Here is a 22885-nt window from a genome sequence, read left to right on the forward strand (position 1 = left end):
ATTGTTCAAGTCCAGGTTTTTGAGCAACCTGGTCTGGTGGGAGTTGTACGTGCTCATGGCAGGGGGCTTGGAACTAGGTGGTCTTTAAGGTCCCTCCCAACCCAGACCATTCTGTGATTCTATGAATAATGTACTCAGGTAAGAACCATGACAGCCAAGAACCACGACACACAGATGCTCTGAGTGATTAGTGCTTAGGGCAGACACTACTTACTGGAAGACCTAGCTCTACAAGTCATGTTTCTTTAGGTCTGCCTTACCATGAAAGAGATTATTTCCACATGAAGGACTCTGATGTAAGGAAATTACAAGAAGACCTCCTGAGAGGAAATTTCCTCCACAGAGGTTCTAGGCCACTTGTTGAGACTATGACTCTTTCCAGACTTGTCATGAGAAGCTTGAACACATGGTCTTCACTAGACCACAGTGAGGCAGCCCAGTGTTGGTAACTGTTACCTTAATCAAAGTGCCTATTCTTCTGCTGAAGCAAAGGATTGCATAATTGGCTTCCCTCATGGTTATTTGTTTCATATTGATTTTACAGCTGCCCTTAATATTTAAACACTGAAACAAGTTGCCTGTCCCTGTGATGGTTGTACTTATTTAGCTAAATCTCACATTCTTAAAAAAAAATAGAAAAAGAGAAAAATCCAAGATAAGTAATGGCAAGCAATTCAGAAGAGTTTGTCTTATTGACAAGCTGTAAATGTGATGCCACTTAAGTTCTTAGGTTTTTGTTTGTTTGTTTGTTTGTTTGTTTGTTTTAACCACCACAATACCTAAAAATTAAGTTCTGATCATAATCAATGTGAACCAGATTTCAGCATCTAGGCTCCATACAGAACCCCCTCCCCTCTCCTCTCCTCTCCTCTCCTCTCCTCTCCTCTCCTCTCCTCTCCTCTCCTCTCCTCTCCTCTCCTCTCCTCTCCTCTCCTCTCCTCTCCTCTCCTCTCCTCTCCTCTCCTCTCCTCTCCTCTCCTCTCCTCTCCTCTCCTCTCCTCTCCTCTCCTCTCCTCTCCTCTCCTCTCCTCTCCTCTCCTCTCCTCTCCTCTCCTCTCCTCTCCTCTCCTCTCCTCTCCTCTCCTCTCCTCTCCTCTCCTCTCCTCTCCTCTCCTCTCCTCTCCTCTCCTCTCCTCTCCTCTCCTCTCCTTTCCAGAAGGAAAGATGAGATTTTGCTGAAGTTTACATTCAGTAAAGAAGCTAGCATTTGAAAAGGTGCCATTTTTCTTGGTGTTCTGCTTTCTAAAGATGGTGTGGAATTAAGTGCAGATCAACAATTCAAGACTCTTAAATATAATTTAAAACAATCTTGTCTGGAGTATAAATGTCTTTTATTTGGATCTGATGTACTGTCTTTTAGTAATAAAATTAAGGTAATATTAACATATATTGTATTTTTTTTTCTGATAATGTTTTTTAATAACTAATGTTTACAAGTGGGAAAGTTAATCATCGAATGATAATTTATTAACCACAGTGACCTGATTTCAAAATAGATTTAATAAAACATTTAAGATTAGATTGCATTGTCTTAAAGGAAAATTTTCTGTGCTGGCTCATTGACAAAATGATACTGATACATCTATCTAGGGCCAAGGTTTAGCATGCATTTGTATTCCCATTAACTGAAGACTGAGAACTGTGGATGTATTCTGTCACTCCTGAAATAGAAAAACAACTGTACATGATACCTCTGAGTTCATTTCCATGAGTGATTTACATCAATGCAATGACATTCATGTAAAACAAATTTCTGAATTAGGTTGTAGGCTTCAATGGGACAGCAATTTGGATCTCAGCATAGTTGTTACTGAGGAAATGTTTCATTTTATTCTAGTTGCCATTTCTATCAGATGTTTATGAAGAACACGGTCATGAAAATATTTCCACTCCTTTCCCTAAAAAAAGTTCAGCTTATTAAGAAGGAAGCTGCATTTTACTGTGCCTATAAAATGCACTAAGTAAATTAAGTTTATGACAGTCATATGCTTTATTAATGCTTCAATGAAAAAAAAATCATTATTTCATTTTAAACACTGAAAACATTTATTTTAAATACACAGTGACATGATATATGGTCACTCATCTTCAATTTGCTCCATTAGGCTGACAGTTTCATATGCTAGTAGCTCTCAAATCATTAGAAATAAAAACTAAAAATACAAGGCAAACGTAATACTTGATTTTCACACAGACGTAAATAAGGTGCTACTGTAATGAAATTAATAGATTTAAAACACAGAAAACTATCAAAATGAGGCTATGAGTCCTTAATAATCCTTACTGACTCTACGTTTGTCAACAGTTCTATCTAACATATTATAGGAATGGCAAGGAGGTATGACATTGCTTGAGAAAGACAGAAAAAAATTAAGCTACAGTGGCTTGATTCTTTTACTGATGACCCCTATTTTAGAACAATTCTCCTCTGTGGAGGCCTACAAAGAGTCGTTTACTGAAGGAAAGAATTGGAAAAAAAGACAACAGGGAATGAACTCTGTCCGGTCTTAAACTAAGCCTAGCAAAAGCCTGTAGGCAAATAATAACTGCTAAAAAAGTACTCAAAGATTAATTTCCTTTGAGATTTATCCACAAACATGTTAGCTTAAAGATGTAATAACTATTATTGTTTGATAAATATTATAACTTGGGAGTATTTTAAACTTAACTCCCAGAGAATCATTTTCTTCCTAGGTGTGACACAAATCCAGTTATAACTGACATTTTGTACAAACCTGTCCCCACATATTTTGGTAAAGTAATTTAAAGGAACTTTGGAAAGAGACCCTCAAAAATAAATATCTTTAGCTGATTTCTGGTTGGAAAATAAAAGGGGAGGGGAAGGGGGCAAAAATGCAAACTGCTCCTTGACAGAGATACAGAATACTTGAAATATGTGAAGATACAGTAAATTGACAAGATAATCAGGAAAGTATGGAGAAGGATATAGGAATAATAATGATATAACTATAAATAAAAGGTGAATGTCGAATTGGAAAATACACATATTGCTTTAGAAGCCAGCAACATCAGTGTTGAGGTTCTTATTGTTCCGTAACACCATAACATATGAACAGCAACATGGAATCAAAACAAAGGTGCATCTAAACTATTGTTTTTTTGTTGTTTGTTTTGGTTTGGTTTGTTTGTTTGTTTTTCCCAACAATGGTCATGATGAGAAATGTAGGGAAGACTATAATAGCAGAATAAACTTAAGCAATATTCCTTCCTATTATTTTCCTATCCTGGAACAGACAGAAGAGAACAGGTTGAAAAGAATTTTTGCCAAAATTCACCGTGCTTCAGTAAGCACTTGTGAATTTCACAAGACCTTCCAGTAAACTTGGAGTTATCCTTCTGAGTTTCCACACTGTCAGATACTTCTTCTGTTGTCCCTGTAGCACACATGGAAGCTCAAGAAAAGAAAGTTCTGCATTAACCTATAAACAGCTAGAAGATCTATATAGCCACAAACAACTCTGCAAATACATTCTTAGTCTGAAAAGAGACATTAAATCATCATACTTGTCAAGGTCAGGAAGTATGGCAGGGAGGGCGAAAGTCAAGCAGTGGCTCACTTGGTTTCTCTTCATCATGTCCTGCAAGGACATTTTTGTCCAAGCCAGATGCCTCCACCATACAGGAATGACAGAAAATTGCAAATGCTGCTGTAGAAGGAATGCACACATATCTCACAGATTTCTCTTAACCCCAAAGAAAGTTGACTGTGCACCAAAATCATCTGTCAATAATTTGTTCCAATAAAAGATTATTTTAGTTTTGAAAAGGAAGAATCTCTATTATTGCCTAATAGCAAATTGCTATACCAAGACACAATTCTACTTAAAAACTTTTAAAAATTATTCTAGATCAAATGCAGGCCACTTTTATGTACATTGATCTTGATAAAGCAGAAATTATACTGGAGAAGCTAAAGTGCATGAGTTCTCAACCTGAATGGTTACTGGGGATCATCATATCTGTCAGGGTGACACTGACAGTGTCAGACTACTACAGATTGAGTTCCAGAATTATATGCTCTTTGAGTAACGATAAAACAATAAAAAATTCTGATGGCTTATATACAGGAAAAAAATCTTAGAAGATCAATAGAAGTAAGACAGCAGCTGGCATTTTATCTTCAAAACACATGAAACTGAGAAAATTAGAGAAAGCAAGGAAAAGTTGCAAGTTAATTCAGAAGACTGCATCACCACATTTGAGGTCTCTAATCTCAAACACTAATCTTACCTATCTAGGCAAATCATATCCTTCATCATCTCTAAATTTTCCTGATATTTTAAATTCTACCTGTTAAGAAGTAGGAATTAAAAAGAATGAGAAATAAATGGAAAAGAAAGGTAATAATGTAACACCAGCAGTGGTTAGACTCATCATCTGTATAGGTCAAAGGAGTCAGTACTGAATGTAGAGAGTGATTATTATATTGAGTTAAATAAGATATTAGGATCTAAGAAAGATCGGTATATAGTCTCTGCTGCATAATTATGTATGTACATTTTAAACAGAATGATAGAGTACTGATGAATATACTACTGAAACTAAGAACATAATAACGCTCGACACTGTTTCAGATATGATAGATACAAGAAAAAATGCTAACAGGAAGAGCATGTGTGCTCAAAAGTTTGTCTTCTTTTCCAGTATAGTAAAAGATAATGTCTTTCCTTATAAATCTCCTTTGTTTATGTTCTTAGGCCATTAAGATTATGACAAAGCTATCACCACAACACTTACTTTTAAAACAAAAATGTAATTTTAGCTTTCAGAATGCAAGTTTTGTTACAAGGCAAAATAGTGAGCATATGTATATTATCTCAAACTCTTCTTCCTTTATCCTGAAGAAAATAGTTAAGTATCCAAGGAAGCCGGTATAAACTTCATCATAACTTCATAAACTTTAATGGGACCAAATTCAAGTGTGTATTTTACTTTGCAAGGCTTCCTAGTCCCTGAAGGTTAACTGGAGTGAAGCACAGCATTAAAAAACTTCTTGTTTTGTGTACCCTTTAATTTTCTTATTTCAGAAATTGTAACAAAACTGAAACTGGTGGCTTTGAAAATCTGTGCCAAATGAAAAAGAGGATTTTCTGGAGTTATTATAGATAATTAAAATGCTCCACTAAAATTCCACTATAGTTGTGACAAGCTGTCATGCTAAAGCAACTCAGTGAAACTTCTGTGACCCATCACTGTTTTGGAGGAGAGTTAAACTTAAGAAGTAAATTGCTCTTCCTGCATCTTCTTCTCATAGGAACACCAAAACTGGTGCTGAATCAAGTGATGATACAGATTGCATACACCTGTAGCAGTGCTGCATATCACAGAGATGAGAAATAAGTGTCTAACTATATTAAAAGAGAACTGTTTCTGTTCTCATTTTCTTCAAAATTATTCTGAAGAATAACTCTCTAAGTAATTCTCTAAGGCATATCCTTCCCACCCCACTCCCTACCCCACAAAATAAATAAAAAGAAATTCCCCCCCCAAAATAGTCCTTATACACACCTTCTCAGTCCCCTGAATTAGCCACTAGTAGTGGCTAAAGTGGCCTTTACCTCACTAGCAGACTTCTGCTCTGCTACCACATGCATGCTCAGTTACCATAGTGCTCAGGCCCAGGGAATATATCTCACTCCCTTTTCAAAAATGCTTATGGGAATGGTTGGAAACAAATACCTAAACGCAACCCTTTACTTCTCAGCCTGGAGTATGCTAAGAATGCATTACAACTTGTGAGCACAGTGACAGTAACACAATTTACTTGGAACATTGCTCAAAAGAAGGAGTGGTTCTTGCCTCTAGGTTAAGAATACCACCAGCGCAAAGAAAAGAATAAGTGGAATGGATAGCAATGTCCCATTTTGCAACAAACTGGTCTCATAACATCTTTATTCCCTTTCTGCTTATAGCCTTAATTGGTTCCTTCCTTCTGTACCACCAGCATCAGCCCTTTGAGTACACGGTCAGATGACAGTCCTGTTATGTTGGCTCTATGACAGATGTTTACTGATTTGTCCTTAGGAAAGAATTGGTTTCTCAATGTATCAGAGAGACACCTTCAAAAGACATGATCTGAGAGGTTTTTATTTTATTCCTAACTTTAATATGCCAGCAAAATAAAGAAATAATAATAATAATAATAATAATAATAATAATAATAATAATAAAATAACAGGTTGAAGTTTGGAAAATTAAACCAGGTAAAAAATAATAGTTGTTTAGGAAAGAGGCTGGAGAAGCAACAAGCTGATATGTTTCATCTGAAACCTTAATGGTCTTAAAGGATGTATTTGGAGAAGATAATGAGTGGTTTTTGAAGAGGCTGCTTGTAGTAAAATAATGTAAAATATTTAATACCACAGATGCAACTTTGGGAGATTACAGTGCCTGTTGCAAGAAGTTCCTTATAGGAGTTTTCCATGGGAAATGCTTGATTGAGTCAATCAAAACATGGGATAACTATTACACATTTTATAATTTTGTATATGACAGTCAGGATTTCATTCTGGTAGGTCATTTGATTCTCTGCAGGTGGCTCTGTTGGTTTCTGGAATAGTATACTGTGAATTACATGTTACACAAATGAAAGGCAGTTATAATTCTGGATAACATTGTATTTGATTCTACAAACATCTTTAGGCCTAATGCAAAGATTCCTTTGAATAATTTATCCAGCTAAGTGTCTGTGGTCCCAAACTCCTAATTTAAAAATGTTGATAAATGAAGTATCTCTTTAGCTAATAAATGAAGTATCTCTTTAGTTATCCTTTGTCAGCAACATTCATTTTAATGGAAAGTGAGTTTACAGGGTTACATGATTGAACTACTGAGCCAAGTCAGTGTTGGCAAATGATGGGCTAAATTATTGATGTTACACACTAATGAATTCTGATGAGAAATAAAATACAGACATTACATTTCAAGTGGTTCATAATTATTTTTGTACTTTAAAAGCAATTTTATTCTTTTTCCAAATCATACTGTTTCTGTAAAACAAAAACATAGTTAGTGATTATAACTAAAATTATTGAGTTTGAGGCAAAAATGCTCCTGTAAGTTTTCTTATACAAGTATAATGCTATTCACACTAGGACTCTGATTTCTTCTTATACTTCTGGGAGAGGATAATTAAATTAAATGTCTAAATTTTTAAACTGCTGTCTTTAAATAAAATAATCTACTTTGCAATGATGGTTAAGAGTTCAGCAGATGAGTTTATAATCTATGATATATCAGCATGTTTACTAGAGATGTTCTGAACTACCATAATTAATTCAGGTAACGACAAGAACAGAAGAGCTGCCAAAAAGGAGCTTTCAACATGTAAACAGTTCATCATTAAACCTGTGTTTTGATATATGTTTAAAATGGATAGAAGGAGGTTACTCAGCTTCAGATAGCCCAAAGTGATGTTGCAAGGTTGAATCATTAATTTAAAATGTCATTTCTCTGATTCTTTACTCAGTGTACTGGATAAAGATTTTTTTTTTTTTTTTTTTAACTCACAAAACCAGTGTTAGGTATTTGTTTATTTGTTTGTTTGGCAACATTATAACTTTGTAAATCCTTAATCTTCCTTAATCTTGTCTTTGTAAAAATGGACTTTAACCTTTCCTAATTATACACTGAAGGCTTCTGTCAATTGCTGGAAAAGCAAATCTAAGAAGTGTCACTTCCTTTTCTTTTTGACACATAACAACTAAATAGCCGTCTTACTTGTTGGCTTATTGCTGCATTCTCTTGTCATTCATACCATTTGTTCTGAATGGAGATAGAATCATTCTCACTTAGCTTACAAAAGGAATCTTATGATCCAAATTATCTCTAAAAGGTTTGTAATTTTGGGCCAAATTCTTGAAAGAGGGGTTCATGAGCTATAGAGATTCAATATTGCATATATCTTGGCATTAAACTTGAAGCCAATATCCCAATATGTATAGTTATTTTAGCACAAATGCCTCAAAAACTCAGCATTTTGTATTAAATTGAACTATTTAGAAATTTGATCCCTCTATTTTTGTACAGGTTATCTTGTATCAGTTAAGCTAGTGGAAACATATAGCATATTCAAACTATGTTTTCTCTTTTCTAGACAGTGTTGCTTAAGAAAACTATGGCTTTCCTTCTACTTAGCATTGTTACTTCAAAGCAGGAGAAAACATAAATTGGAAAAATAATATTATTGATGAGAAATGGCTGCACTTCTCTGAAGAAAAAAAAAAACAACACAAAACACAAACAAACAAACTAATATATAGTTTTCACAGAACTATAGTAAAATACTTTAATGAGATTTTGTTTGTGTATGCACTTTCCCATATTATCCTGGATATAAAAGGATATAATCTAATAGCACATCTACTCAAACCAAAACTCTGCAAGGAGAGTCAAGGATTCCTATACATTTCACTAGGAAGGAACAAAAACCTTGAATAAATTATTGCTGTATTGTGAAGTACTGCTGTTTGAACTACTTCAACTTATTTTTGTGTAATAGGAAAGACTTCCCTGAACCATAGGTAGGGCTGACTGCATTCCATATTATGAAAGTTGCCAAGTATCCCCTTTCATAGGATCCATTAAACTTTATTTATTTACACATTTTAAAAAATTTCAATATGTAAGTACTTGCATTTTATTTATTCAGGAACTGGACTCAGTAATCCCTGTGTGTCCCTTCCAACTCATTGTGTTCTAAGATTCTTTGATTCTATTTATTTATTGCTGTTTGTTTAAATTATTGTGCATACATACTTCAATAAAGATTCTAGTTATTTAATTCAATACTTAACATTTATGCTACTTCAAGAAAAAGTAATCCAGTAGTTTTAATGTTCTGGAAAAGGCGTCAAGCATAACTACTTCAATGTTATTTGAAAACTTCACAATACATGATCCAGTGTTTCATCAAATTTTTATTCTATGAAATTTTAAACTAAATTTCTGAATCACTCTGACAGGGTATACAGAAAATAATTTAAGATTTAAAGATTACTGTAGCAGTGACATCTTTCAGTGGATCAATTTTTAAGAAGCTGGTAGTCAGAGTTTCTGTCTTCTTGTCTTTTAGGATCTACTGATTTGAGTTGTCCTGCTGACAATAAAAGCAGCAGAGATTTTAGGTTTTTGAGTTCTTCGGATGTGACTGAAGTTTTGTGTGTTTGGCCCACAAATGTAAGTTATCAGAATTGCAAGTGGAATGAATATGAATTCATAGACTACATTTCTGAATTCTATTTCTCTTTAATTGGAGAATAATTTGTGCTCAATGGGAATTGAAGATTGTCTAGTCATTTCATCAAGAGGTAAAATTAGATATCAGTTACATATAGGAATCTTAAAAAACGTGGTCTATATCTTTCCATTAGTCAACATGTTTTAAGTTACAGCATATCTGTGTTTGGAAGTTTAGAAAGTGTAAGTGTGAACAAGTAGAACTATTCTGGTAACATATGAGGATGCATTCTAGCAAGTGGTTCTGAATAGTGAAGAAATGTAACTCATAGGAATTCTTCTTTTAAAATAAATTTAAAAATAAATATCCTAGATTAGATGTTACTGTTCCACTTTTGCTAGGTCACAATTTTTAGTACTCAAAACACTGGTACATATTTCTGCGCACACAGAACATGTATATATATATGGCAAGCAAGCTAATTAACTCATCGCAACAATAATCCTGCTGAGACTAATCTTAAAAATATGAGACCAATTTGTTTGTTTCCAGAGGCCATCTTCTAGCCTCCATCACTGACGGTCTATTAGCAGAACTGTCCTTCAGGTGGTGATTCTGGTCTGGTAAACACAAATGTCCTACTTTGTTTGTTTGTTTGTTTGTTTGTTTGTTTGTTTTTTGTTTTCTTCCCTGCTATAAACTACAGCTTTTAAGTGTTATTTCTAAGCGATTTCATTCCTATCCTGTTTACTAATCTACTGAAACTTTAAAGTGAAGCCACAGAAGAGGCAGCCAGTTAAAGTCTCTTTAGGTGTTCCTGTGCATGCCTGAAAATTTGAGGTTATCTTAGTCTTTGGACATGATGGTTTGAAAAATAAAGTATTAATATAGAGCACAAGAAGCAAGGTGCTGTAAGGTGTAAGTGACACATACAGCTAAATGCAATGGAGTTGTGTCAGGTGAAATGTACACTTCAAAAGTGAAAAGGAAGTGATGTCATAATAGAGACATCAGAATTTTGCTATGTGATAATTAAAATGACAGACCATGAAAATGAACGAGGAAATCAAGCAGACTGTAACTGTTTTTTGGAATTGGGCTCATTTTGAGATTACTTGCCACTCCTTCACTAGAGAATTCCCTCATATTGTGCAACAACAAAATATATGATTATGAACATTGTGTCTATTCCAGGGCAGTTGTATTTGTCACTACACATACATGATAAGCAAATTCAAATAATTTGGTGAATGCTTATCAGGGTTATCAATTGAATCTGCAAAAATTAACAACAACAAAAAAGATTTTAAAGATTGAAATAAAATATATCAAATTTTGAATAATTGTAGGTGTTATGATGCAAAATTAATAAGGGTTTCAGAGGAAAACCATGAATTTTTAGAAACTATATACTGGATGTTGATTTACATGTTTATTCAGAAACCTATTGATCAAGTAACAAATTCTTCCACTCAGAAACATCACTACCACGAGCAGAAGCAAAAATAACTGCCTTTTTGGTCTCAATTTCCTTTTAACTGTACAACAATGATATTTCATAAATGTATAATAAAATCAGCAAAATTTAATTTCAAAATTGTAAATGTTTACTATGAATAAATGTAACAAAAGCTTAGCAAAAGTAAAAAAGCTTAGAATTAATTAAAAGGTGTGTAGCTATGTCCCCTCAAGAAAAGTTATCTGTCATCTAACCCCATATGTCTCCAAGACAAGGCAGAAACAGCAAGACTGCTAAAGCGAAATCAGCAGGCAAAAAAGATACAACTGAGTGTAATCAGCATAAATGGTGATAACTCAACCCATAACAGAGAAAAATAAAAGAGAGAGCATAGATTTTGAAGAGCATCAGCCCTGGGGGACACCATAACACACCTGTGTTAATAAGTTAGAGAACAAAAGATGTACTTAAACTGACTACCATCTGACAGATAAGAAGCAAGTTAAGAATGAGTGGTTTTCAGAAAACAAAGAAAAAAAAAGACAAAAAAAAAGACCCTGCTTGTAATATGCAACATTATAATGGTTCCTGGCCCTAGTGGAACTGCACTCTCTTTCCTGTGTGGAGGTAGAACAGGGAGCTAAGAAAACATGAAAACCATGGGAATTTTGCAGATTTAGGAAAACATTTCCTCAGGTAAGACATAGTATGCACAGAGAAATCCACAGAGATGTCCCCTGTAGATCAGCAAAGTCCTAAAGCCTTAGACAAAAATTGTCCTTTCTCTGGAAATTTCTACAAAAATTGACCAAATAAAGATTATCTAAAATAGATCAAAACTCTTTTCTAGTGTAAACTAGCATATATCAATACAGTGGAACTATTTTAAACTATAACACCTTAAAATTTAGCCAAAAGGTTTTTAAGGATTTCAGGTTAATCAATGAAGTAATGTAAAGCTGTGGAAAACTTATAAATAATGAAAGTATTCTCAAGTCAAAATGACAGTCTGTGGTCTGATCCATCAGATCCTTTTTGTCTTATGAAACAATTTTCACTTAATCAAAATGGGTAAAAAACACTTCCTGAAAAGAAGATTCTGAATTCTAAATCTTGATATTTTATTTTCATACCATGTTACACTAGTGTGAGTGGCTGACTAAGGTCAGATGCATTAAAAATTATGCCAGTAATCTTGTACTGGTTAAAAAGGTACCTTTGTGGTGCCACCATAATAATAATAAAAAAATAATTATTAAATACTCTAAAGCTGCAATATTTTTGGTAGCACTTTAGCTCCTAAAATATTTTTGACAGAATAGTCAAGATAAATCATCTAAAATGGTGAACTAAATTGAAGACTGTCAGGGTTAAAGTCCAGTCACAATCCTAAATAAAGCTACATCTGCCATCATATATCATTTTTGCAATTAGATAGCTAATTGAACTTACTCAAGAGCCAAGTTATTGAAACTCCAAAATGTTATTGGGAAAACAAAAGTCACTGACTGAACAAATACTTTTCCCATACACTTCTGGAAGAAAAGGTTTCATTTATTTCTTCTCAAGTTTCTTATACTAAATAAGTTACTTTTATTATTTACTGGTGGATTAAGACTGTATTTATCAATTTCAGCAGGATTTTTGAGGACTGAAGTCTTCCAGCAAACTATAGAATATAGACAGCACCTACTGTGAGGATGAAATTTTCCCCATGTTGCTCTGTCACATTTCTTCAAACACCAACAAGAAAAAATCTCCATGAAGCTTTTATCTGAAGGCAAACTGTCACTGACCAGCAATAGTATTTGTTCCTCTCTTTGAAGAATCAGTGTAATCTACAGTGGAGCTCATATAACTCTTACTGTCATGATAAAAACAAAGTCTCTTATCAGAGCCATTAGGCATATATATAAGCTTCACAGAATGAAGTTGCAATCAGGCAGTTGCAAAGGAATTCTTAAAACTGGAAACTGCTTGGAAAAAGGTCAAGCATAAGATGAAATACTCTTGCTTAAGAAAAGTCCTATACTTTGCTCTACAAAAATAAAATAGATAAAGAGCCAAAATTGAAAGTATAAATAATTTTAGCAATTGATCTCTGCTATAGAAGTTGATTTGATTGCCAACTTATTTATTTATTTATTAAATCTGTTAATGCTACTATGTACAATATAGACTACCGACCCGTAGCATAAAGAAAGCAGAAGCTAATGTTTAGTAGAGGTTGACTCCCATAATTCTACCTTCTTGGTTCACACTCCTATTGTTGGTGCTTTGGATGGTATGTCTTACCTCCAGTCACACAGCAAGAGCTCAGTAAGCATATATTCACCTCTACTACTTTCTCCTACATACAAAATAATGTTTTTGGTGTTTCTTACTCAGAACAGAGATCTAAAAGGAGGTACATCCAGAAGCTGGTGCTTTCTCGTTATGATTTCCTGATGAAGAAACTGCTGCTGGGTGAGGCACAGCAGACCAGAAACATCTACAGCCAGTGCTAAAGCTGGACAGATAGCTAAGGAGGCACTCTGCCTTTGCCACCCTAAGCATGGCAAAGCAAAAAATCTGTCCCTAGGACATTTAAGGCAGTGATGGCAAGCATCAGCTTGGCTGCTGTTTCTGGGGACTGCAGATTCCTCCAAGGAGCTGCATGCTGCTGGGGACACGCTGTGCATTTTACACTAATCCTAAGCACTCCCATTCAGTTTAGTACAGTTACCAATTTAGGGTTGGTAAGCAGACCTCCAGATTTCAAAAGTGTTTTTAAGCTGTGTGCTTCCTCTCGTCCCTCCTTCCTCCATGCAGTGAAGCTAAGTTCTCAGGAGAGGAGGTCAGGAATGTGCCAGGCTGATGGCACCATTTTTTTTTTCCATCACTTGCCAGACATACTTCTGTATGATAGCTTCACAGACAAAGTAGCTGACATAGCAACATATTTTGTCTTCCCAATACCTTCAAATTGGACATGCACAGAATCTGATATTAGTTTTAGCTTAGCCAAGGGCCCGTGTTAGCAGTGTGATAGGGAGGGAAGCCTGCAATTAAGAACAAGCTCAGATCCCTGCTTAACTCTAAGGGAGAATGACCAATGGCAAATCTCTGGCACTGATGCCCAGTTTGGTGCTGATAGAAATTGGTACTTGTACTACATAAAATTCTTTTTGAAATAATTTTGAGACACCAGACACCAAAGGAACTTGCCATGATTGTGAAGTTCTACTTTTAATTTAACTACTTTTTCCACTTATTTACTTTAAGGGAGATTTAATTGCAATAATCTTTTGCTTTGTTTTGTTTTGCTTTGTTTTTCCAAGTTATCAACAAAAGGACTTTGGTATTGAGTGGGATCCCACCTAAGGTTTTGCTTTTTGTTTTGATTTGTTTTGGTTGATGACTAACTCCACTGACACCTGTTAATCCTCACTAATGTCCTTGGCACTGTCATGGTCTCATCTAGGCCATGGTTATTCCCATTGGACCACGATGTTTTATAGGTACTATGGTCTATCTCCACTGTTGGAAACAATGGGAAGGCAAACCTAGACTTTTAAAAGTAGGCTTAGCAGTGTAGAATGAGCAGTGTAGCAATGAGGAAACATTGGTGCAATCTGTCTTCCAGCCTGAGGTAGCTCTTGGTTTTCACATCATAGTTTTCCCCAAACTTTGACACTGTGTAACCGGAGAGTGTTGCTGGTTAAAAAGTACCTGCTGGAAAGGTTAAAAAAAAATAGAAAAGAAAAAAAGAAAAGAAAGGAAAAGAAAAAAGAACAACAACCCTGCATTATCTACTTTTAAGTCTTTCTTTGGATCTCACCCAGGTCATGGCTTCTGTAAAATATTAGAAAACACTTAGGTAGTCAATGTACTGTGTCTACTGCCTCTCCTAATTCACTCTTCCTTTGTGATTCACCTGCTCCTGTTTGTTCTAGTCAATGTAGCTGCTGGAACGCAAGCGCTCATGAGCCGAAATCACCTCCATGCTGCACACTCTCATGCAGCTCAGCACAGCAGGTCCTCAGCCTCACATGTTAATGTGAGACGGCCACAAGAAAAAACAGCAAGAAAAGTGTATTTCTTGCTGAGAGGAAAGGAGGGGAGAGGAATGGCCGTCATGTTATTTTGGAAGTGCCTGCCACCATGCCGAATGCCATCAGGGTAAGAACTTAATTCGGAGAAGGATAGAGTGATCTAACAATGACACAGATAAAGTAAAGAAACTAGTCCACATGTAAATAAATCATTGCCAAGACCTCTAAAATACAAACATGTCATACTTTCTGAGGGGAAATACTCATCCAAATACCTTGGTAATTGCTCATAGCTGAACTAGTTTCCATTTTAATTTTATATCCTTTCCTTGTTTATTATTTTAATGGTAAGTTTTATCCGGGCAAACTGCATGAAAATATAGCAAGAATTTTAGAATACCAGAACCTTTGTCAGAAATGGATGCTGCAGACAATGACAGTGGGCAGGGAGCAGATTTTTTTCCAGACTTTGAACAAAATGTTATCTCTGGTAGGTCTCAGCTGTTCTGAATACCCCCAAATGCCGCAGGGCTTTATGTCTTAAAGCTTAACTTAGATCCACCTCTGTCATTAGTTGGGTTACTCAGGAAGACAAGATTTACAGACATGGCTTCTCAGCGTGAAAGACATACATGGAAAAAATTATGCTAAGGTGAAGGACTTGTGAAAAACTAATTAATTAAAATATGGACTACTTATTGACATAATGTTCAATGATATGTGAGGTTCATAGTACATCCATTAAAATACTGTGTAACATTAGACTAATGTAAAGATTCATATGTGAGGAAACCAGCTGCCACCTGTGGGTTCTATGTCCCTGTTATTATTATTCATGAGCTTTAGGCTGAACATCAATCACCTATTTTCTTCACTCACTATTGGAGTAGTTGAACATAGAAGAGAACAGAATTCTTCACAGCTATCCCACAGCAAAAATGAAAAAGCAGCTTTTCCAGTTTTTCAAATGCCAAATGAGAAATTTGAATGAAAAAAGTGTAATTCTCCACTTACCTGTCTTCACTGGTACACAGTTCATGCAATATTTAACAAATACAACACAAAAACAAATCCATAAAACAAGAAAATAAAACAAATCCATAAAACATAAATCCAAGAAAGTATTTCAAACATTTGTGTATAAAAAGCAAGTGCATTTTTATTGTAATTTTATTTTTTTGAATTTCTGATTTTAATATGACAATATTTGCTACATCTTATAGCAGTAGAAAATAGACGGAAAACTGGAATTTTAACATAAAAATCCTCTCTGCCTAGTGAAATTCTGAAATCTGAGCATGATGTTGGTGCAGTTTAATGGAGTTCTAGAACTCACTCAAGTTACCTTTTGCTTTAATGCATCAGGTATTAACTGGGAAGTATAATTGTATAATATTAAAATTTAATAACATTGCTTGCGCAATCATACAACAAAGCCTGAGTGTTAAAAATTACAAATCAAGGTTTATAATAACATGCTGCACTAAAGCTGCATCATCAACATAACTTCTTTTGCAAGAAATAAATCCAAAGAAATTTTTAAGTCTTTTAAAAACCCTTCATAAACGCCATCTGGTTATGGCCATTAACTATGGGAAGAGATTGAAAGGAGTAGCTTTACAGAAATGTGAATAAGACACCATCGCACAAGACAAAAAGAACAAGAACATTCAAACCATATATTATATAATAGTTATTTTTCCTAGTAAATATATATACCTGGGGAACAAGTCATAAAATGAAAAGCAATATATTTCTGGAAACCATATCTCAAATCTTATAACTCCACAACATTGCTTCTTTACAAATAAGGGAAAGTTATCATATAACTGAGCTGGGAAGGTATGTTACTTCTAAAAACAGTCCCATGCTAAAGAAATTAAATATAAATACAATGAAAATGACAATGTTGTTTAACATGGAAACAATATTTGCACAAAACAGGACGGAATAACATTTTCTAAAACAACTGAGCAGCTATACTAATGCCGCTCTGTGTTTCAAATGTTTATATCCAATAATCCAATATATTTATAATAATTTTTTCAAAGGTTTGTGAGAAATAAATCTAATCTTTTTTTTTCCTTGTTTTTTTTTTTTTTTTTTTTCTCCCCCCCCCCCCTTTTTTTTTTCCCCAAACTATGCATGGTATATGTGCTAACTTACTGAATTCATCCTTCATGCAATTCCAGTTTATTAAAGAGGTTAAAAATTTATAAAACTCTGATGGGATATGGTTTTAATGCTTCATCACACTACCCATCATTTGCTTTTCAATCTAGATCAGAATGATCTTTCCTACTTCCCTGCAATCACCTACCTGCACAGCTAATATTTTCTGAGCGTTCTCCTGAGAGGCTGCCTGGATCCTCGCCAGCCCAGCCTGGCCGTAGAGCCCACGCTGGCTCAAGTACGCCGCCAGCGCCCTGCGCATCCTGCTCTGCAGCACACACAGCTGGAAAGGGAGCCGGGGGGCGGGAGGGGGGGGACAGAGGCAAAAAAGGAGGAAGGGGGAGGGTGAAAAAAAAAAAGAAAAAATCCCAAGTCAGAGTAGGAGAGGAAATTAATGGCAGTGTTCAAGAAGAATGATGGAGGAAAATATAGAAAGCAGTCAATAGCCCATTCTGCACTGTACGGACCTGACAGGAATTTCACAGTCTCTTGATTTTTCAGCCCACTCATGTGCATTCATCAGAAACCAGTCACATCTGGCTGCCAGGATGGGGGGTTAATTTTCTCTAAATGCCTCAGCAGTTTTGTTCTAGCTGAGGCAAACTCTGTGACTGCAAAGCTGATGAGTAAAATATTTCTACTTCACCCAGTTTAACTCAAAACCGATAGCCTCGGGACATATTGAACCTTTCTTAAAAAAAAAATTATATATATATATCTATATCTTTTGAAGCTTTTTGAATGGCACATGAGGTCAGGCCAAACTTTAAAATGCAAGTTTAAGACTTTGATGGACACAAGGGCTTCCTCTTCCCCCCCCCCGCCACCCCTTTTTTTTCCCTGTGTAAAGCTTATCATAGCTTGGCAATGTGTGCTTTAGTGCATGACAAAACTAAAGAGAATTAACTTAGCCATCAACTGCTCGGGGAGAACAATAACAGGAAAGAAATTTCCAGATAGAACTTCCTATTAATCTACCTAGCTATAACCATGTGACATGAAAGCATCTAACAGCACTAAATTACACAGAATGCAGCTACTGAGAGTGACACTCCTTAAAAAAAAAAGGATTGTCTAAAGATGTATAGCAAAGATATCACTTACCGTAGGAACTGCATTTGTTACAAAGAGTTATAATTGATATTATTCAAAGGAGGAATGCTTACCCGATAGGCTTTTGCTATTTGTTAACATTAATTATTGCTAGAATCTACAATTAAGACTTGTATCCGTTTTTCTTTAATCTGCAAAAATTTGTAACTCATAAACATGGTGTAGCATGTCTCTCATTTCAGAAGAAAAATGTTTAAATATGATCTGAAAATCTAGCAACACAAAATGCTTTTGAAAGACCATGTGCTTTGGTAAATTCTGCAAACATTGCTTCATACTCTAGACCAGCTGTAATTTAGAAAATGGAAGTTTAAACTCCCTAAATTATTGCTTAGTTGAAATACATGGTTTTGTTTCATCAAGTTAATTATTTCAATAAATTTCATAGCTATTGTTAGCATGAAGCCTTCAAGAGTATCCCTGTCAACCAGATTAACACAATGGATTGTACCATTCCTTTGGAAATATTACATTTCATTAAGGTCAATGCCACAGGTCAATAATTGGATCAGTTATAAAGAAGCTTTTACATGATAAGATATGACTACTCTTTAGGAGCAAGCACAGTGTACCAGGTGAAAAATATACTTTTTCAAAAGAATGTAGATTATAGTAATATCAGGTGAGCTATTACAGCCTAGAGAGTAATTAATGCGCATTTTCAAAATTAATGGCCTGATTTTCAGAGACACTGAGTTTCCACAAGTCCCATTAGATCCTATGGAAGCTGTGAGTACTCCGCATCTTTGTAAATGAGGCTGTAAAATATTAAAACAGATTTTTGTACATATTTGTTTTGAGTCATGCCAGTGTATATTAAAAATAACATGAGGGAAGGTAGATGAACTCAATGGGAAAATATGAAAATATTGATCTGAATCACAGCCAAAACCTGAAACCAAATATGAATACGTTTTCTAATATTTGTAGAAGCATTTCCAAGTGCTACTGCTCCTTTCCTCCTACTTTAAGAAATATATATATATATATATATATATATTTTTTTTTTTTCCTGAAATAAATCTCAAGCTTTCCATGGATCTGTTGTTATTTCAAGTATTTTCAAATCTCATGTTGTTTGATACCATTCCAGAAAAAGAATGCAGGTGAGAGAGGAGCAAAACAACTTGTGATGTTTTAATAAAACAACCTAATTCAGCCCAAAAGAAAAACAAATGAAGTAGAAAACTATTTTTGGATTACCAAAATTCCAAATTTTGTAAAAATATCAAACAATTGCAAGATATTTTGTTGTTCTGAGACAAATGGAAGTTGGGGGAGCATGTGAAAAGATTTGTTATTGAATGGTGAAAGGGAACAGTGGCTATCAAGTTTGAAGATTATCCAGGATTTTGTCTTGAGAGAATAAAAATACATTGGAAAGTTTCAAGGTTTGACTATTTGAAAATTGGTATCATAAGTATTGAGATGCTGACAGTTTGTAATGGCTGGTGTTCAATAGGACCTTCACTAACGTTTCTCATTTCAAAGAACCAAATAACCACTTGCAAATTACAAGTACATGATAGCTGTTGCTACTATTGAAAGTATCCTGCATCTAATGTATTTCATATTTTGAATATGTTTTATTGTGCCTAGCATAATGGAGACTAAACTCAATATTTATTAATTTTACAATATTAATTGCAACATAAATAACATTCATGCACACAATAAGAAATACATGTCTGTGTGGGAAAGTAACAGCTTGATCAAATGTTACCTGAAAGCTTTGAATAAACTGAGGGACTCTCTAACATAGGAGGGGCAATACAACTTACTTCCTGAGTCTACTTCAGTCCCATAGTTAATGTAATAAAATCCTAAGTCATCCACCTGAAGATCACTTCTAGTCCAAAATCAGCTTGTACATTTTGGAAGCTTGGCCATCGTCTCTCTGTCTCTATAGGCAATGACACTTTTCCCTTAGATTCTCTTCTCAGTCATATAATAGACTCATTAGCTTTTCCTTATCTTTTAAATTTTTATCACAATTCTAAGTAGAGACAAGAAATCACTGCATGCATGATTTGCATATATGACATTACTGCTAATTCTTCATTTTTTGTTGCTTTGTTTCACTATAAGAGAAACACGATGTTTCCTGGGTATTTTTAACACATTAAACAAAATGCTGACAGAGAAGGTAACAATATCTTTAATGTGGAAGGCATAGAAACATGCAGAGTAGCCAAATATTTGTATGACAACCTCCTTGTTTTTGATGTTTATTTGTGTATAGGAACAGGACTGAAGGAAAAAAAAAAACAAACAAAAAAAAACAACAACAAAAAAAACAAACAAAAAGACAAGAGAGCTTCAGATTTGGGTTATTCAAAAGGAGATGATTTTTGTTTTTGTTAGTTTTGTACCTCCCACAGCTGGGGCTGATACAGGTCTATTGTTAGACCCCACAAAATAATCTTATGTTAAAGCGACTGTGTTTCTGCGATCATCAAAACTAAGTTAATTCAGCAAGGAGAAGCAATCACTTTCAAAGAGCTTCTTCTTTTGGATGGGAGGGAACAATTTTTGCAGCAAGTGACTTCTCACGGTCCTCACCCTACCAATGAAGAGATGTTGAGCCAGCAGCTGGAGATGTACCTTTGTGAGCTGCTGGGGAGAACAAACATTACTGTCAAGGAATTGCCTCACCGTTCTGCTGCTTTGGGGCTTTACTGCTATTCTTTACTCATGTTGTGTTTCCCCTCCATGCTTTGCAGAGTGGAATGTATGGCTCTATATTTATTTAATTCCTCATTTGCATGTAGTACTTATCAATAACAATGTAGATTTCAGAAAAGGAGATGTGAACTAGCTGCCATAGCTATTTTACTAGACAAAAAGCTTATATTATGATTTGGGGTACACCAAACATGTTGCCTTATTCTGTTCACACCTTTATCGTTATTTTTTCTTTTTTGTTATGATAAGTCCAGATACTTCAGTAAATTCATGCATGACTTGCTATAATACGAGATTGAAATTAAGCTACTATTTTAATCTGAAATTTCTCATTTGAGGGATCAAACTGGGACCAAAATCACATAACACATGAAGCTGAGGCCTATTCAAGCCAAACACATTATTCCAGTAGTATTGTTTCTAGGTCCTCGTTAATTAAAGCTATGATAATATTTAGATTCTCTATACAGTAAACAAAAGATAAACTGTGGTATGTGCCATGCCTCTGTTCACATTCTAGCTGGCATGGCCAATGACAGCAAAGAAGATGATGTGTGCATCAAGCATTAATTCTTGGTCACTAGTTAAGACACTAGAAGGCTTGTACTCCAGTTAGTAGCATATAAAAAAACACACATCATCAAGCATAGGCTGTGATTATTACAGATGGGAGCAACGCTGGGCTTGCACAGATATACTTTCATGTACTACAAGAGCACCTTCATTTTGCTGTAGTGTCAGACCAGTACCAGAAAAACTTGGCCCCTGAGTTTGGGCAAGTTATTTTAAACAAAGAGACGTTTGCCAGTACATTATCAACATTAAAGAAAAAGAATAGAAAACCCTGTATAGATAAAAAACAATTGTATTGCATTTCGACCAGAATATTTTCTAATTTCATAGGTTGGCCATTCACAAGGACACAAAATTTTTTCCTGCTTATCTTTCATTGCACAGTCTAGTTGTGTTGGACTAGACCAATGTAGATTATAGACATATTTGACAATGGACACAAAACTAGGGGTGTTTACTTGGTTAAACATCAAATGGCATCTGGCACCACTAAGAATACAAAAGGAACAACACATGGAACTCAGTCATGATGTTTTTCGAGTGGTCAACAACACAGTACTGGGTCTGCTTCTGTTGCCAGTTCTAGCCAGGGACTACACACTAGCATCATACTTGGTTATGATTACAAACCTAATCCTCCTCACAGGTGTTTTTAATTAGTAAGATTCAACTAATCTGAATATAACTGTTCCTGTTTTACACAGGAGAATATAAAGAGAGAATCAGACCCTCTATGAGTAACGTTTCATTTTCCAAAATTATAATTATTCATGTTATGTATTCTACATTCAGAATACAGACTTGCATCTAAGACATTTGATCTAATAAAACCTCAAGATTGTGAATCACATAAAATATAGTAAACGTTACAATAGATCTAAAATGAGATATATTATTATATGCAGGACTAGTATGCTTCTTATCTCAAAAGAAGATTCTCTTTTAATTCTGCCAAACTTTAAACATTTGATCAAAAAATGTGCATGGCAGGTGTTTGCCCCAGGCTGAATTTGTTTGGATAGCCCAAGCAGTTTGCTTTTTCTGTGAGTTTTTTTAGGCAAAATACATTACTCTGCTCCTGTTAAAAAAAATGTACTGATGTCTGCTTTTCTAGATACAGTGTTCAAAGGTGACTGAAATATCACAGGAGGTGACATTTTTGTATATGATAACTTCATAAAAAGAATCTGGTGAAAATTATATGCCTTTTGAAAACTTCTGATTGCAGATAACCACTAGGAAATTTTTCATTTTAATCAGCTAAAACTTTTAAAAACATTGTCCCACTCTAAGCATTCTTGAGCCTCTCCCTGCTCCTAGACTTGACTAGACTGTTAATGTATCAACCTTTCCCAGCAAGTGAGAATGCTTATCTCTGTATAATTTTACCCTGTATATAAACCATCTTCACAAAGTAATTTGTTATACATTATTTCAAGAATACAACACTGAAACTTAATTTTTGCTATAATGGCTGTTATTTCATCACACGATGAGATTTGTCACTAACAATGTGCCTATCTCTGTATCAGCATAAATATACTTCTTTTGGTGCTCACCGAACATGGAGGAAAAAAAGTAATTCTGAAAACTGGAAGGTATGTTTGGATCAAACTGAAATCTCGGTTAAGGATGCCCACATATGATTAA

At 34.9% G+C, this 22885-nt stretch overlaps 1 protein-coding gene across 3 annotated transcripts in view; it reads right to left on the minus strand.

Moving 5' to 3' along the window:
- The window catches only part of CCDC178 (coiled-coil domain containing 178), a 179005-nt gene that overhangs the window by 1358 nt on the left and 154762 nt on the right, over window positions 1–22885 (minus strand). For all 3 annotated transcript variants that reach the window (XM_072034641.1, XM_072034639.1, XM_072034640.1), the window contains one exon: window positions 17013–17147. In XM_072034641.1, coding sequence (XP_071890742.1) covers window positions 17013–17147 — 135 coding nt within the window. The remainder of the gene's footprint in view (window positions 1–17012; window positions 17148–22885) is intronic.

Source organism: Anas platyrhynchos, chromosome 2, assembly GCF_047663525.1.
Source record: "Anas platyrhynchos isolate ZD024472 breed Pekin duck chromosome 2, IASCAAS_PekinDuck_T2T, whole genome shotgun sequence".
In the NCBI taxonomy this organism is placed as follows: domain Eukaryota; kingdom Metazoa; phylum Chordata; class Aves; order Anseriformes; family Anatidae; genus Anas; species Anas platyrhynchos.